At 46.9% G+C, this 15,002-nt stretch overlaps 1 protein-coding gene across 1 annotated transcript; it reads left to right on the top strand.

The window, feature by feature from the left end:
- The first annotated feature begins 3,542 nt into the window (after positions 1–3,542).
- Positions 3,543–13,720, top strand: med1 (mediator complex subunit 1). Its single transcript, XM_068729237.1, has 16 exons — positions 3,543–3,685; positions 4,768–4,874; positions 5,540–5,618; positions 5,803–5,857; positions 6,335–6,467; positions 6,595–6,623; positions 6,741–6,812; positions 6,899–6,973; positions 7,147–7,310; positions 7,496–7,607; positions 7,723–7,847; positions 7,947–8,074; positions 8,466–8,667; positions 8,789–8,884; positions 9,002–9,107; positions 9,196–13,720. The coding sequence occupies exons 1-16, from the start codon at positions 3,565–3,567 to the stop codon at positions 13,148–13,150; spliced, it is 5,559 nt and encodes a 1,852-aa protein (XP_068585338.1). The 5' UTR covers positions 3,543–3,564; the 3' UTR covers positions 13,151–13,720.
- The last annotated feature ends 1,282 nt before the right edge of the window (positions 13,721–15,002 follow it).

The raw sequence follows: 15,002 nt of genomic DNA, 5'->3' as shown, positions 1-15,002 counted from the left end.
TTCAGCTTATAGGAATGAGAATATTATGACACGGATGCAAGGAAATGGTGATGGTTGAACAGCAGGAGGGGGGGGGGGGGGCTTACAAGGTTGACTGGAGGGGCGAGAGAGAGAAAGAGAGAGATGGAGTCAATCTGTCGGGGCTCATGTTTGCCGTCCCTCCTCGTGTCACCCATCCGTCAGATAAACTGTTCGCTTGTTTCCAACCATCCCACGTCACTTCCTCACCTCTGCGCGTTACCCCGCTGCGCCTCTCCCTTGTTTTCTATTTGTCGTCTTCTTTTCCAATTTCCCTCTTCCTTCCTCCTCCTGCGCTCTCTTCCTTCCCTTATTTTGTCTTTAAATGGGAAGTCGTGTGAACAGGCTATGCAAATGAGATGGTTATTACCCCACTGCTCATCAAGCCGCGCAGAGGAGACATTAATAGGCTGATGAATATGCATGTGAATTTGTTAATTAAGTTAATTATTCTGCTGAAAATGCATTCGTCTTCCAAGGACATCTTCCCCAGGATTTCAACCTGCTCCGCTCATTAGTCATGCGATATTTCATACACAGAGTGAGAGAAGAGAGAGGGAGGCAGACAGTGGGAGGGAGAATGAAGGGGAGAGGAGACAATGCTGTTTTTGGAAAGTGGGTGCCATGAACAGTTGGCGTTGTAAAAGTACGGGGTAAAAATAATGTATCTTAATGGCATCAGTGCTCACAATGGGATCTGCAGTAACTACCCATATTAGCAAAACCACATCCCGGTTTCCAGATATGGCACATTATTCCCTGAGAGCTGGAGTTTATACTTTCAGAGTTTTCAGCATCTTTTTTTTTTTTGTGCGGTTGCTTCTACCTCACTGGTTACTTCTCCCTAATTGCTTATTAAAACCCTCTTAAATGAACTTTTTGTGCCAACTTTCCAACACATTAATTAATTGTTGTAGCCAATTAAGTGCCGTTGTGCAAATGAGCCTCATCACAAATGGTCCTATAGGGCCGACCCCTCCCTTTTTCTCTCCCTCTGTCTCTTGCACTTCCCTCCCTCTATCACCCTCCCAGCTAGTCTTCCCAGCTGCCCATGCACGTCAAGGCACTCGGTGCCAAAGAAGCAGAAACTGTGTCCTGGTAATGCTTCACTGTTTTCTGGACCGCTTCCAGCCTTCGGGCTCACTGATCTCAAACTTGTATGAAAGGTGAAAAGAGAGGAAGGCTCAGTCTATTTCTTTTGTTTGGCATATTTATACAAGAGGCACCTAAATAAAAAAACGGCTTGTGAATCAACCACGAAGCCATGTCAAATGTGTTATTTACATTGTGTGGTTGTGTCCTCTGGTAGCCATGGATTGTGAAGGAGGCATGCGTGCATCACATAGCCTGTTCTTATTTATTCACATCAGGTAAAATGTGAGTTCACCTCTAGAGATGGTGGAAAAGGAGGGTAGTCAACTTCAAAGCACTCAATAAGGTTGCCAAGCTGTTCACACATCTCCATCCCCTTGTGTTAAAACTGGAAACATGCAGAGGAAATCAAATACATGTGTTTATAGAGATGTTAGACAGCCGTCTCCCTCAACGCTATTTGAGTTTGATAGCATACGGAAGTTAGAAACAAAGGATGATCAGTTGTGTTTGTCGTATACTTGAGAATATGTGTGTATCTATGCACAGTATGTAGGTGTGTGTGCATACTGTATGTACACTATCCACCACATTGGGGTAATATCTAGGAGTGTGTGTGTGTGTGTGGAAGTGTGTGAAGCAAGGCTTCTTGTATTGGATCAGCCGTATCGGTATGAAATTATGTAAAATATGTGCAATATATAAGAAAATCTTAACATGCAAAGGCTCCGAGTAACAATCAGCGTAATCACAGAATTCATACAGCATATGGCGCAAATGTTAAACGACAGATCGGCCTTATTTTGTTGAACTCCTTCCAAAGACAAGAGAGCACTTAGAAGGTCGAGGCGACAGAGCGGGCAGCGCACCCTTTTTGGTCAATGTCACAACTCATAAATAGCTTCTTTTTTATTTTATGAGAAGCTGGGGCATTTTTCAGCCTTTAGTTGAAATAACATCAACATTTCTACATCATGATGTTAACAACATGAAGTGACACCTCTTTCAGAATAGGGGCTGAACTTTCTTTTCTCCCCCCACCCCCCCAGGTCTGGCTCTGCCCACTCCACTGCCATTCGGACGTGGCACTGATACACCCACCAGGAGGATTAGGGAAGGTTTAGCAACTGTGCCAGCCTTGCTCCCCGTGCCACCCCTTCCCTCGGCACAGAGGGGGGTCCCGCTTGGCATGGCAAGGTGAACTAGCCTCTGATTGATGGGCATGGTTTCAGCACGCTACTGTGCTCCCCAAGGCCCCGTGCCTCCCTTTCCTTTCTCCTACTGCTGTCTTGGCAGCGGTGCCCACCTCCTCTTCCATGCCAGGCAAGCCAGCTAAAGCTCCTGGTGGGCACATCAATTACATAGCGGCACCTCCCCTCTTTTCTTATGTCTATCTGCGGTGTCTGTCTACTGTCTCAGACGATGCCAATCTGGTCCCTCTCCATCCTCGCTGCTGTCTATAGCTATCCTCTGTGTGTGTGTGTGTGTGTGTGTGTGTGTGTGTGTGTGTGTGTGTGTGTGTGTGTGTGTGTGTGTGTGTGTGTTTTTTATACTCCATGTTCACAAATATATCTTTGCATATGCACAAATGCGCATGTATTCATGAACACACTCCTGCTCCCTCTCTCAGGCAGGTCATAATGGTTGGTGGGAAAATCCTCCCCAGAGAGCACTCATTGCCACAGGCTCAGCTGTACAATAGGCTCAGGTGTGTGCACGTATGTGCATGCGGTTGCCTGTGCATGGCTGCTTTTTTTATTTTTGCTGTTTTAAATTTCTTTATCTGCTGCTTAATTATCCATTGCTTTCGTTGCGACCGCATTATAGATGAGGTTATACAAAAAGTAGAAATTGCAGGAGAAAAAAAAAAGCAATCATCATGTTAAGTCTCTGCATTATTCTGCTTCTGAAGTCGATTAACATGAATATTTCAACCTTCCTTTGGATTTTGGCGGCTAGTTGCTCTTGGCAAATCATGAATCGTTTCCTCGTGGCGATTGTACGCCATCTGGAGTCTCCATCAGATCATTGCCTTTCATTTTAAGCAGGCTGTCAAGTCGACGGATTCGATTTGGGTTTTGAAGGAATAAAGGCAAAGGCACTTGTCTCCTTAAATTACATTGATGCATAATCAGAAATAATTGTTGAAACCTTACACTGTATGACGGAAACACTTAATTGCCAATTTAAAAACGTGCCCCTATGTTTTATTTAAGAATATAGGGGCAAAGACAACTAATGTTTTATTTAAGGAAAGACATATGGGCAAGATAACAACATAGATAAATACGAAAAAACCCATATAATTCTGAATCCAACGACAAAGTCAACCACTGGGACTGAAGTTTAAAATGAAAAAAACAAAACAAGACAGAGAAAAGCCGAGTGTGGTACAGTACGGAAGCCCGGGTGGGGACGCTGGTCGGGGAAACTGAAACGGATAGTGGGGCAACAATGGCGGCGGGGCCTGGTGTTTCTATGCAGAGCGGTAGCCCCGCGAGAGAGCCTTCTATCTCGGTTCAGCAAGGAGGGAATCAGATCCATGGCGATCGGATCAAACCCGAAGATGTAACGGGTAGGACCGCGAACCTTTAATTCTGCCCCGGCGGACTGATTTGTGTTATCAGGATGATCTTGGCGACTCAAGCTAACGGCTAACTTAGCCTATTTAACGTTAACGTTGCTTTTTTTTTTTTTGGACATATGTGTGAAGTTACAGCTCTCTGCGTACTTTACAAAGATATGGATGGTGAAGCACTAGTTGGTGGCACTGGACAGGGTGTCATGTTTGGTAAAGTAACGTTAGCAGTTAGCTTCTCGGAGTGAGCGATTAGCTAGCTAACACCAACTTTTATGGATACACTAGGGACTAACAGAGGTCTCCTAAAGGAATCTATTGACAAGTCCTTATTTTGACTGGTAGTGCTGAACGATAACGCAAACGTCACCGCACCTCAAGCGACCCAATACGACCGATCGAGCCGCAGTAGCCCGTTATGACAGCCAACAACAACAACAACAACACATTAGGCTCGTATTCGTTGACACCGTCGTCGTCTTTTTTGTCCGGACTGACAGGCGCGAGGGTTCCCGATGCTTTGATAGTTTTGTCGGGATGTCATGTGACTCGATCGATATGTCGCGTGTTGTTTATTCGGGTTGAACTGATGATAAGTCCCATTGATGGGAATCTCACCTGTTGTGGGGAACTCTGGAGCTCTCACACACTGAACACATTAGCTTATCATAGATGGCCTTAATGTACTTTACTCACTACCTAAACAGAAGCAGGGATTCACGCTCACAGTTCCATTGTTACGTTGACCATATTCTATTGTCATAAATTATAATAAATAAGCAGTAAACACTTAGTCGCCAGTTTGTAAGATACAATTAGCTAAAACTAACACGGTCTAATGCAACAGTCCTGCAGTAAATCCTCCCTTCATGACGGTTTTACTGTTCAACATACCTAATAAACTGAGTGTGTAGTGGAATATATGGATGAAGAATGGCTGTCACTCAGTTACAGTTATGTTGTTAAAGTCTAATTAGATCTTCGCTGCTCAGAGGAGATGGAATCAGAGTGATGGAGCTGTTGAATACCTCCTTTTTTCTTTTTTTTTAGTTTTAACGGCTCTCTTGCATCTGTTTCAGAGTCGGAGAAGCAGAGTCGGATGGCCGCTCTGCTGGAGAAGCTTCACGCCAAACACAACGCGTCACGGCCGTGGCAGGAGACCTGCAAGGTTGTGCGTCAGGCAATGGTGAGATGGAGCTAAATAATTAGCTTGAATTCAAAAAGCACAATCTTTAAACTAGGTATCGATAGTGAAGATTATCTTGGAGGTCTGGAACCAGTCGTTATATTCCTCTCAGATCCCAAGAAAGCTTAGTGAGAGTCATTGTCTCTCATGTAAGAGTTCAATCAGATTACAATGACTGGGGACTGATTTAGCTTCATCATAGGGGGTAGGTAGGTCACAAACAAGTGGGGAACACTTTCCCAGCGCTAAAAATAGTGCATCATTTATGTTCCTTTATGTGTGATTAATTGCATTTGAATTTAAAGACCATGCACATATATATATATATATATATATATATATATATATATATATATATATATATATATATATATATATATAGTGTCCAAATCGCAACTTTGAAAAGTGTATTTGACAATCAGTACCCACAAGAGAGACTCACTACCAACACTGCTCAACATGCATTTGTAGCAATTAATCACCTAATTGGACAAAAAGGCTTTATTAACTTCCCTACTGGGCCTGTGAAACTTTCGTGGCATTTAAATCCCAGACCTACGGTATGATGCTGACTAAGCCGGTGAAAACTTGAACATCGGATCTGGTTGATTTCTCAGCTGTGTTGTATCTAATTCCTCTGTTTATCTGCGCTCTGTGTCCCACAGGAGAAACGCGGTGTGATGAACGCTACAGGTCACCAGCTCCTGCTCACCTGCTTGGAGACCCTGCAGAGAGCGCTGAAAGGTGAGACTGTCCACTCAAAGGACAGAAAACACGAGGGAGAGCTGTCACTCTCCATCATTAGACAAGGAGACACAAGTGTCTCTTGTGTCTATAGACAGCAGGAACATAAGGCAACACTTTTATTTGACATAGTTGCTTTATATGATGTGAAGAGTTCCCTGTTCTTCCTTTCCTTCTTTTTCAGTTTCGTCTCTGCCCTCGATGACGGATCGTCTAGAATCCATCGCTCGGCAAAACATGTGAGTTCTTTCCCCCTTTTGCCGAGTGCAGCACACTTAGGCTGATTGTAGGTTGTTGTCATTGTACTGTCTTCCTTATAACTGCCCATTGTAGGCTCAGTCAGCAAGAATGATTACTAAAGACTAAAGCCATTTTCAAAATTGCCTTAAGTTAAAACTATTATCTCTCTCTCTCTCTCTCTCTCTCTCTCTCTCTCTCTCTCTCACTTTCTCTCTCTGTCTCTCTCTCTCTGTCTCTCTCTCTCTCTCTATCTGTGTCTCTCTCTGTCTCTATCTGTGTCTCTCTCTGTCTTTCTCTGTCTCTCTCTCTCACTTTCTCTGTGTGTCTCTCTATCTGTGTCTCTCTCTCTCTCTCTCTCTCTCTCTCTCTCTCTCTGTCTCTCTCTCTCTTTCTCTGTCTGTCTCTCTATCTCTCTATATCTCTCTCTGTCTCTCTGTATCTCTCTCTCTCTCTCTCTTTTTGTCTTCTCTGAGCAGGCTTGGCTCTCACCTCAGCCCATCAGGGACAGAGTGTTACATCACATCAGACATGTTTTACGTGGAGGTGCAGCTGGACGCCAATGGCCAGCTAGTGGATGTCAAGGTGGCTCATCAGGGAGAAAACCCTACGGTCAGTTCACTGTAGCTTCCATATGGCTCCATAGATGATTATAAATGTCATACTTGCGTGTTACGATTGAATTCCTGTCATGCACCTTTGGTGAAGACATTGTCCTTTCTTCATTTGTTGATCACAGAGTTGTCCTGAGCTGATTCAGCATCTGAGGTGAGTAGAAACCGTACGCTGCACTGCAGGCTTTTCTTGGCGTGATGCAGAGAGCTGCTTTGTATTTTTCTGAAAGCTGTCTTAAAAACCTCCTCCTCCTCTCCTGCGTCTCATCAGGGAGAAGAACTTTGAAGAGTTCTCCAAACATCTGAAGGGACTTGTCGAACTATACAAGCTCCCTGGGGACAAGTAAGTCGACTTTTAGGCTTTATAAGAGACATATGCTCTATGATTGTTATTGTATCTAATTCTCTTGATTTGTTTCTGTGCCTCAGTAAACTGAAAACCAAGATGTATATAGCGCTGCAGTCGTTGGAGCTTGATCTCACCAAGATGATGCACATGTTTAGGTAAGTTTGTGTTCCCTTCTACATCATCCTTAGTGTATTTGGGCTACCGGTGTTTAGCATATTCAATATACAGTATATATTCAATATATTCTTAACTAGCAAAAAGCCTAATTTGAGCATCTTTTTTTTTTTTTTTTGTAACGCAATAACTTTTGATTGATGCGTTTTTCTAGGTTAGCTACCAATGCCAACGCAGTGGAGACTATTCTTCACGGCGGCGTCGGTTTGCTAACGGCCAGGAGCGGCGGCCATCTTGTATCTCTTCAGTGTTACCTGTCCCCTTACGACATATTTGAGGAGGGGCCGAGCCCGCAGCTCAACTCGCCGGACGGCAATGGTAAGTGCACAGAGGGAGTGGGTGAAGTCAGCCAATAGCCACGTGGTTTGCTTAAGAATCAGAACTATTTGTGTGTGTGTGTGTGTGTGTGTGTGTGTGTGTGTGTGTGTGTATGTGTGTGTGTGTGTGTGTGTCCGTCCTCTGTTGATTGTCTCCTTGTCTTGTCTCTTGGGTAATCGTTGCAGTTCCACGCTCTCTGGGCGTCAGTGTTTCTGTGACAATTGAGGGAACCTCAGCTGTCTACAAGCTTCCAATCGCCCCACTCATCACTGGATCCCACCCAGTTGACAACAAGGGGTGAGAACGTGTACCTCCCGTTTATCAGAGAACTTGTGAAGTCCTGCAACGAGCGAACCTCTAAATGCTTCAAAGAGTTAATGGCGCGCTTTTTGCGTCTTTGGTGTGTTTTTAGGACGCCGTCCTTTTCCACGGTGACCAACTCCAACTGTGTGGACCTGCCGGCTTGTTTCTTCCTCAAGATGAACCGCCCCATGCCTTTCTCGCTGTCCTTCATTCAGAGGCTTGGAAATGCTACTTGTGCGTATTTTTAAGTCATGCACTTTAAGCACAATGCTCGTCTTTTTGGGGTTGGTCATTTGGATTTCAAAGCTCTCCATTTTTTTTTTTTCTCCACAGCAATCCCGGTGTTTGACAGCTCCCCCAGCCTCTCGCCTCTCTACCAGTTAGTTGTCCAGAGCCAACGGCAGCTACTGGAGGAGGGCAGCTCCACGCCGCCGCCCTCGCACAACATGCACTTCTACTCGGTGAGCAGACACGCGCAATACCGCCACACACACACACACACACACACACACACACACACACACACACACACACACACACCCCATTAATAGTATTAATAATAGCGGTAAATCTAGTTTGATGTGTTCTGATAGACGTCATCGCTACTTCCTTCTGCCATCTTGAGTACATACTCGTGGAAAACACAAGTTTCGTGAAATGCAATTTCTTGTCATTCTTGTAAATTAATGGTAGTTTTAGACGGCGCTGTGCTGCTCATGAACAACAGCTACATTCACGGTCTATAGTTTGTTGAAGAGAACATTGATTAAGTAAATATATAGAGACAGCCAATACACCAGATTTTAGATCGCTAATCCACAGAAATCAACGTCTTTCTTTGCTTTCTAACAGGTGTTGCCAGATCAGCAGCACTGTTACTTCCTGAACGGCGATGCCCCGGTGCAAGACGGTCGTTCTCTTCAAGGAACGCTGGTGTCCAAGATCCCTTTCCGCCACCCGGCACAAGTGCCACTCTTGTTGGATATCATCCGGCACCAGGCAGCCTATAACACCTTGGTTGGCAGCTGTGTGAAACGAACTTCCATCAAAGAAGGTGAGCGTTTGCCCCAATTATGTATGCTGTGTTTGGTCAATCAGCAACATGCACTGTTTATTGTGTCTGATGTGTCAAAACACATTTAATGAGTGAAGCATTTTTGCTGCCGTTTCCTCAGACAGTGCAGGCCTGCTGCAGTTTGAAGTGTGTCCTCTTACCGACTCAAGTTTCAGCGTCTCTTTCCAGCATCCGGTCAATGAGTCGTTAGTTTGTGGTGAGCAACACTCCAGCATAATGTTGATATCACTTTATAAATATCAACAGGGTGAAATTAATCTGTTATGTCAGGTTTTTTTTTTTTGCTTATCTGAGTCTGACCTTCTTCCTCTAGTGGTGATGGAGGTGATTGACTCCAGACAAGTATCCTGCAAGTTGTATAAGGGACTGTCAGATGCTCTGATCTGCACTGATGAATTCATCACCAAAGTGGTCCAGCGGTGAGTTTGTAACTTCCTCCTGAATGCATAAATGTTGATAGTATACATTTATTTTTCTTTACGGTAATTGTTTCCTGTCCTCTTGTAGATGCATGTCCATCCCTGTAACCATGCGGGCCATTCGACGGAAAGCAGAGACAATCCAGGCGGACACTCCAGCCCTTTCGTTAATTGCACAAACTGTCGAGATCATGGTGAAGAACAACCTGCCACCCTCCGGTAGTCCCACCTACAACATGGCAACAGGCGACGGAACTAACCCTATGGGACTGCCTGGGCTCGCAGGGGAACACACACCCACCGGAGCAGGACCACCTGGGGGACCTAATTTTGGAGGTCCAATTAATTCTCTTTTTGGGGTTTCCCGAACAGAGAGGCAAGCCCAAGGAGGAGAGTGCCTAACCCAAGGAGGGGCGACTGGCCAGCAACAGTCGCAGCAGCAACAACAGCCTGGTCAAGGCCACGTAGACGACTTCAACAAAGTCACACAGAATCCCATACTGACCAGTCTGTTGCAGATAACTGGAAGCGTGGGCTCTAGCCCCAGCTCCCAGAATGCACCGCCACCCCACCAAACTCCACCCCCAACATCGTCCCCTGCCAGCAACACCAAGAATCATCCCATGTTGATGAACTTGTTGAAAGACAACCCCTCGCAGGATTTCGCCGCGTTGTACAGTTCTAGTCCATTAGAAAGGCAGAATTCTTCATCTGGCTCTCCGCGGACTGAAAGCATGAGCGGAACCTGCCCTGGAAGCGGCACGAAAGGGAAGAAGAAGCGCCCACGAGGGACGGAAAAGGGTGGCATGATGCCTGGAACTGCCGCAGGCGGTGGAGTTGGCGGTTTAGGCATGAAATCGCAACAGGGATCTTCGATGCCGCACCATCAAGTATCGCATGAGGACGACTTCCACCGTGAGCTCCTCTCTATGGACGTGGACGCAACTCAAAATTCTATCTTTGACGTTAACCTGACCGGCGATGGCCTAGACACCCCCCACAGCATCACTCCAGCACCTAGCCAATGTGGGACTCCACCCTCCGGTCCCAGCATGCCATATTCGCAGTCTCACGTCCAGTCTCAGCAACAGCAACCACCGGGTGCTGTACCGCCTCGCATGGTCCGCCTGTCTAGCTCCGATAGCATCGGGCCTGATATCACAGAAATCTTGTCGGATTTGCCCGAGCAGACGGGCAAAGGCAGCATTGGGAGCCATGGGCAGCACCCAATGGGCAATGGTGGGGAGGATGGAGGCCCTCTAGGTACCCCCATCCGGGACTCCTCCAGCTCAGGTCAGGGCAGCGCAGTGTTTGACTCCGCAGACATCTTTAACACCAACAGCAATGAAAATCCTTTTACCGATGCCGCTGACCTGATTGCCGAGGCGGCCGCAACTGCTGCCACACCCACCAGCGACTCTTCCTCCACCAACTTCTTCCCAGATGCTGCTGACTTCAACCCCGACCTCTTGACATCAGGCCATGGCTTCCCCCAGAACTACTTTGATGACAGCTCTCCAAGCGCAGATGGAGACATGGACCTGGTCAAGGGTTTTGGGGGAAGTAGCCAGCAGAACACCCCATCAGGAACGCCTCAGAATCCAACTCCACATGGTCAGAGCACTCCAGAGCCATCGATGAAGGACCCTTTTGATATGGGGATTGTTTTTGGCGGCAACAGTGGCGGTGGTAAACCGCTTCTGGGGCAAGCTCCGGATTTGGGAGACACGCACGGCGGAGGGTCCCAGAGCCCCCTGATTATGGGCCTCGCAGCGGCATGCGCTGACTTTAAAAGTGCAGAACCCAAAATTAAACAGCAACAGGGACTCATGCGACCAAAAGATGAAAATGGGGGTAGCGGAGGGAGCGGCTCTGGGATGGGAATGGGGATGGGGAGCAGTTCAACGGAGGGCAAACAGGTCAAACGTAGTAGGACCCCATCAAGTGAGGGAAAGTCTAAAGAAAAGCCTCCCAAACGCAAAAAGCTGGACCCCGATGGGAAGTCCCCCTCACACAGCTCAGGGGGACGGCCGTACACGCCTCCTAGTGGTGGTTCAGGCTCTGGGGGAAGTATAAGTGGAGGAGGCTCCAAGTCTCCCGGTAGTTCTGGACGCTCGCAAACCCCTCCCGGTGGTGCCACACCTCCAATTCCCAAAATCACTATTCAGATCGCAAAAGGGACCATAACTGGGGGGAAAACATCATCCCATAGTGGATACACCTCCAGCAGCTCGGCCACAAGCAGCACGGGTGGAGCAGGGGGAACCAGCAGCAGCAAAAGTCATCATTCTCACACATCCTCATCTGGAAAGATCAAGTCCAAGGAAGGCTCCTCGACACAGGGCAACAGCTCCAAGCCAGGAACCACAGGAATAGGAAGTGGAGGTGGGTCATCCCAGTCTAAAGGCTCCTCTCAAGGAATGGGTGTTGGCAAACCAGGATCCTCCCCAATCACCAAACATGGGCTGGCCGGGCCTGGAGGTAGCGGTAGTGGAATTGGAAGCGGTAGTAAAATGAAGCCTCAGGGGGGTAAGCCTCCTGGGTCTCTTATGAATCCCAACATAAAGCCCAACATCTCCCCTTCTCACTCCCGCTCCAGTAGCTCTGGTGACAAATTGTCCTCGCCTATGAAAATGCAGCAGTCCCAGGTTCCAGGAACACCTCCTTCTTCCAAGGCCAAATCGCCAATGGGCTCGGGAGGTGGTAGTTCTGGAGGGTCCAAGTCTTCTGGGGGAGGCATGAGCTCCCAGAAGCCAATGGGTGGGAGTTCTTCTGGTTCCATGTCCTCCTCGTCATCCTCGAGCTCGTCCTCTGGCTCCATGGCCTTTTCAGGAGGCTCCCAATCTCAGTATGGTGGAGGTGGAAGTGGAGGGGGAGGAGGAGGGGCAGGCGGAGGAAGTGGAAGTGTAGGCAGTGGAGGAGGGGGAGGAGGTGGAGGAAGTAGTGGTGGTAGTGGTGGTGGAGGAGGAGGAGGAGGAGGAGGAGGGGCTGGTCAGAACAATGCAAACAACCCCAATGCCAAAGGGAAGTCTCCCAGTCGAAACAAGAAACCTTCTCTTACGGCAGTCATAGACAAACTGAAGAGTGTAGGTGGAGGGGGAGTGGGGGAGGATGGTTGTGAGGTAGGGCCACCAGCAGGGGGAACTGGTTCGGGATCTGCTCCTCCTGGTGGTGGTGGTGGTGGTGGTGGTGGGGGTCATGGCGGTCATGGAAATGTTCCCAGCAGTGGACCTTCAAACTTGGGCCCTTCCAAGCACGGCTCGTCCTCCCAAAGCGGGGAGTACAAGCGGGAAAAGTCTGATAAAGAGGCAAAAGCAAAAGTGTCTGTTTCTGGTGGGAACAGTGGGGATAAAAAGCTGATGGACCCCAAAACAGGAGGGGGGAGTGCAACCGGCTTGGCCAAAATCATCATTAGCAAACCTGACGGCGGCTCGCCAAGCATCAAGGCCAAAGTGACCCTTCAGAAAGCAGGGGAAGGGTCCAGCGACTCCATGCGTCCACAGATTTCTAGTCTCAAAGCTTCCCCCCTCTTCAGCGGCTCCACCCCCAAACACGACCGCTCCTCCCCGAGCCACAGCCGCTCGCCGGGGTACACCCCGCTCAACCACGACAGCGAGAGCGAGTCGGGCAGCAGCTCGGTGGCCGAGAAGTCCCACCAGAACAGCCCCAGCTCGGACGACGACCAGACCACTCGCCCGCTCCCCCACCAGGACTACATGAGCGCCATCCCTCTCAGCTCGGGGGAGAAGCACAAGAAGCACAAGAAGGAGAAGAAGAAGCAGAAGGAGAGGGAGAGGGAGAGGGAGCGGGAGCGGGACAGAGACCGAGAACGGGACCGGGACAAAGAGAAGAAGAAGTCCTCCATGTCCATGGGGCCGTCCTCTCATCCGATAAAAGCAGACAGTTGGTCCCGGTCGCCCATCTCCGCTTCAGATTCGTCTCTGTCCATGCTGGGTTCAGAGCGTCCGTCCCGGCCCAGTCCCATGTACATGAGAAATGAAGACGACGACCTCATGGACTCTGCCCTCACTGGCAACCTTTAATCTTTTTCCCCTCACGTTTTTAACACGTGCCTTTTTAACACACAAACTGAACCTCTATTTATTTAACTCAAGCCACACGTTGGACCTGGACACAAGAACTCTGCGGCTCTCTGAGTGATCGTCGTCCTGTTTATTTTAACGTCATACTGTACTGGTTCAGTATAATATCTGGTGACTGGGATGCCAGTTTTAGATGAAAGTGGTTCTTCAAATACAAAAATACCGACTTCCTTCAGCTTCATTGAGGAAATGAATTCAAACGGTATATTTTCAGAGATATGGACATTATTATTATTATTATTATTTTCACTTTTTGCCACTAAATAAGTAAAAAACAAAAGTGTTGCAAAGCAGGAAGGAGACAAGTGTTCAGTTGCCTTGTTTTTTCAGATACAACAGTGAATTTTTAGATTTTGATACATTTTAAACTGATGTCTAAGTTAGTGTAGGTGAAGAAGACTGCAACTGATGATGATGATGATGATGATGATGGAGGAAAAGAAACAAGCTTATTTTTTACCTGTAGATGTTTTGGAAGCTTGAAATAAACTTTCACTTCTTGGAAAAGTTGTCACGTGTCTGTGTTTTGATCATATGTAGTCCGTAATACATTTATTAGTTTTGAAATATCTCGATCATCTGTATACGTCTTGAATGAATGGGTGAAGATAAAATAGGTACCTTTACTCGACACTAGAGGGCAGCAGCGCACCAGGCTGCTCAGTCAGAGTTGGCGACATGACGCGGTGCTTTGTAATGAGTTCCACAGTCCCAGAGGCAATGCGCAGAGGTTAAATGAAATTTCACGCCTTTTATTCACATGCATTACGGAGGACGATCTGTGAAGTCACGCTGCCAAGTAGAGAGGGACAAAACAGAAGCTCTGAAAGATGACGAAGACGCACAAAACAAATCACTTTGGAGGAACGACATGGAATAAAACAGAAGATGAATTATTAAACATCTCAATGCATCATCCAGATGATGAAAGGTAAACAAAGTGTGTTAATGCAACTTTAAACCACGGGTTAAACATGCGTTTGTGAGTTTCACAGTTTTTGCAATTGTTAAAGCACAATTTCTGAAACTAAATACCAAAATCACAAAATATCTGACATTAAATACTTCATCAAAAACTATATAAATCATTTTTTGAATTGTATTTTTGCATCACAACTCTTTGGCAATTTAGTTTGTCGCGTCCTGTAAAAATAGACTATTGCAGACAAATGCAGCAGGGAAACAAACTCATAACAGTATCAGACACAGTTCACTTAAAAGTGCAGCAAAATAAATAATGTAAAGTGAAGAGTATAACATGTAAAATTCAACACGTTTGCTGAGGATAACCCGTGCATGCAGCCCATTGACACACAGCGTTGTAGTGGCGTTTCAATGGTTTTTGAGAAATGCACAGTCCTGTTAGAAGAGATGTTTTGATGAATTAAGACACACAATGTGTTTATTATAAAGCAGTGGTTATGAAACGTGTGACCCTTTACAATAAAGTGACGTCTACTTGTACTCCTGCTCACCGGTTGCATTCTACCCTTCAGATTTAGAATGACTGGAAACATGTGATGCAGTAGTAAATCAATAGAACAGTATTCCTGCACAGTTCTAACCTTCCTGTCCCAGGTGGACTCCATGTGAAACCAAACGAGACTCTCCGGCTCCCGGTCAGCTGATTCTTCTGACCCGTCGCCTCACTCTTCTCCACATCTGCTGACTGGGCTGCTTATGCTTTTTTTTCCTTTCTGCTAAACTGCTTATGTGACACAAATGAATAGAATATCTGTATATTGAAAATAATATTTCATTACGGGGTCTTCAAGAAAAAAACATGATGCTC

The sequence above is a fragment of the Cebidichthys violaceus genome, unplaced genomic scaffold (genome assembly GCF_023349555.1).
Source record: "Cebidichthys violaceus isolate CVI_PGR_0920_01 unplaced genomic scaffold, fCebVio1.0.p SCAF_45, whole genome shotgun sequence".
NCBI classification, from domain to species: Eukaryota; Metazoa; Chordata; class Actinopteri; order Perciformes; family Stichaeidae; genus Cebidichthys; species Cebidichthys violaceus.
Note: the sequence above shows the minus strand (reverse complement) of the source record. Positions and strands in the feature narration are given on the sequence as shown.

Excerpts from the sequence above, each read along its gene's own strand:
- med1 (XM_068729237.1), top strand. The coding sequence starts at position 3,565 with ATGGCGGCGGGGCCTGGTGTTTCTATGCAGAGCGGTAGCCCCGCGAGA. Across the intron at positions 6,468-6,594 it reads ATCAGGGAGAAAACCCTACG|AGTTGTCCTGAGCTGATTCA; the intron begins GTCAGTTCACTG and ends TGTTGATCACAG. Across the intron at positions 6,624-6,740 it reads GAGCTGATTCAGCATCTGAG|GGAGAAGAACTTTGAAGAGT; the intron begins GTGAGTAGAAAC and ends GCGTCTCATCAG.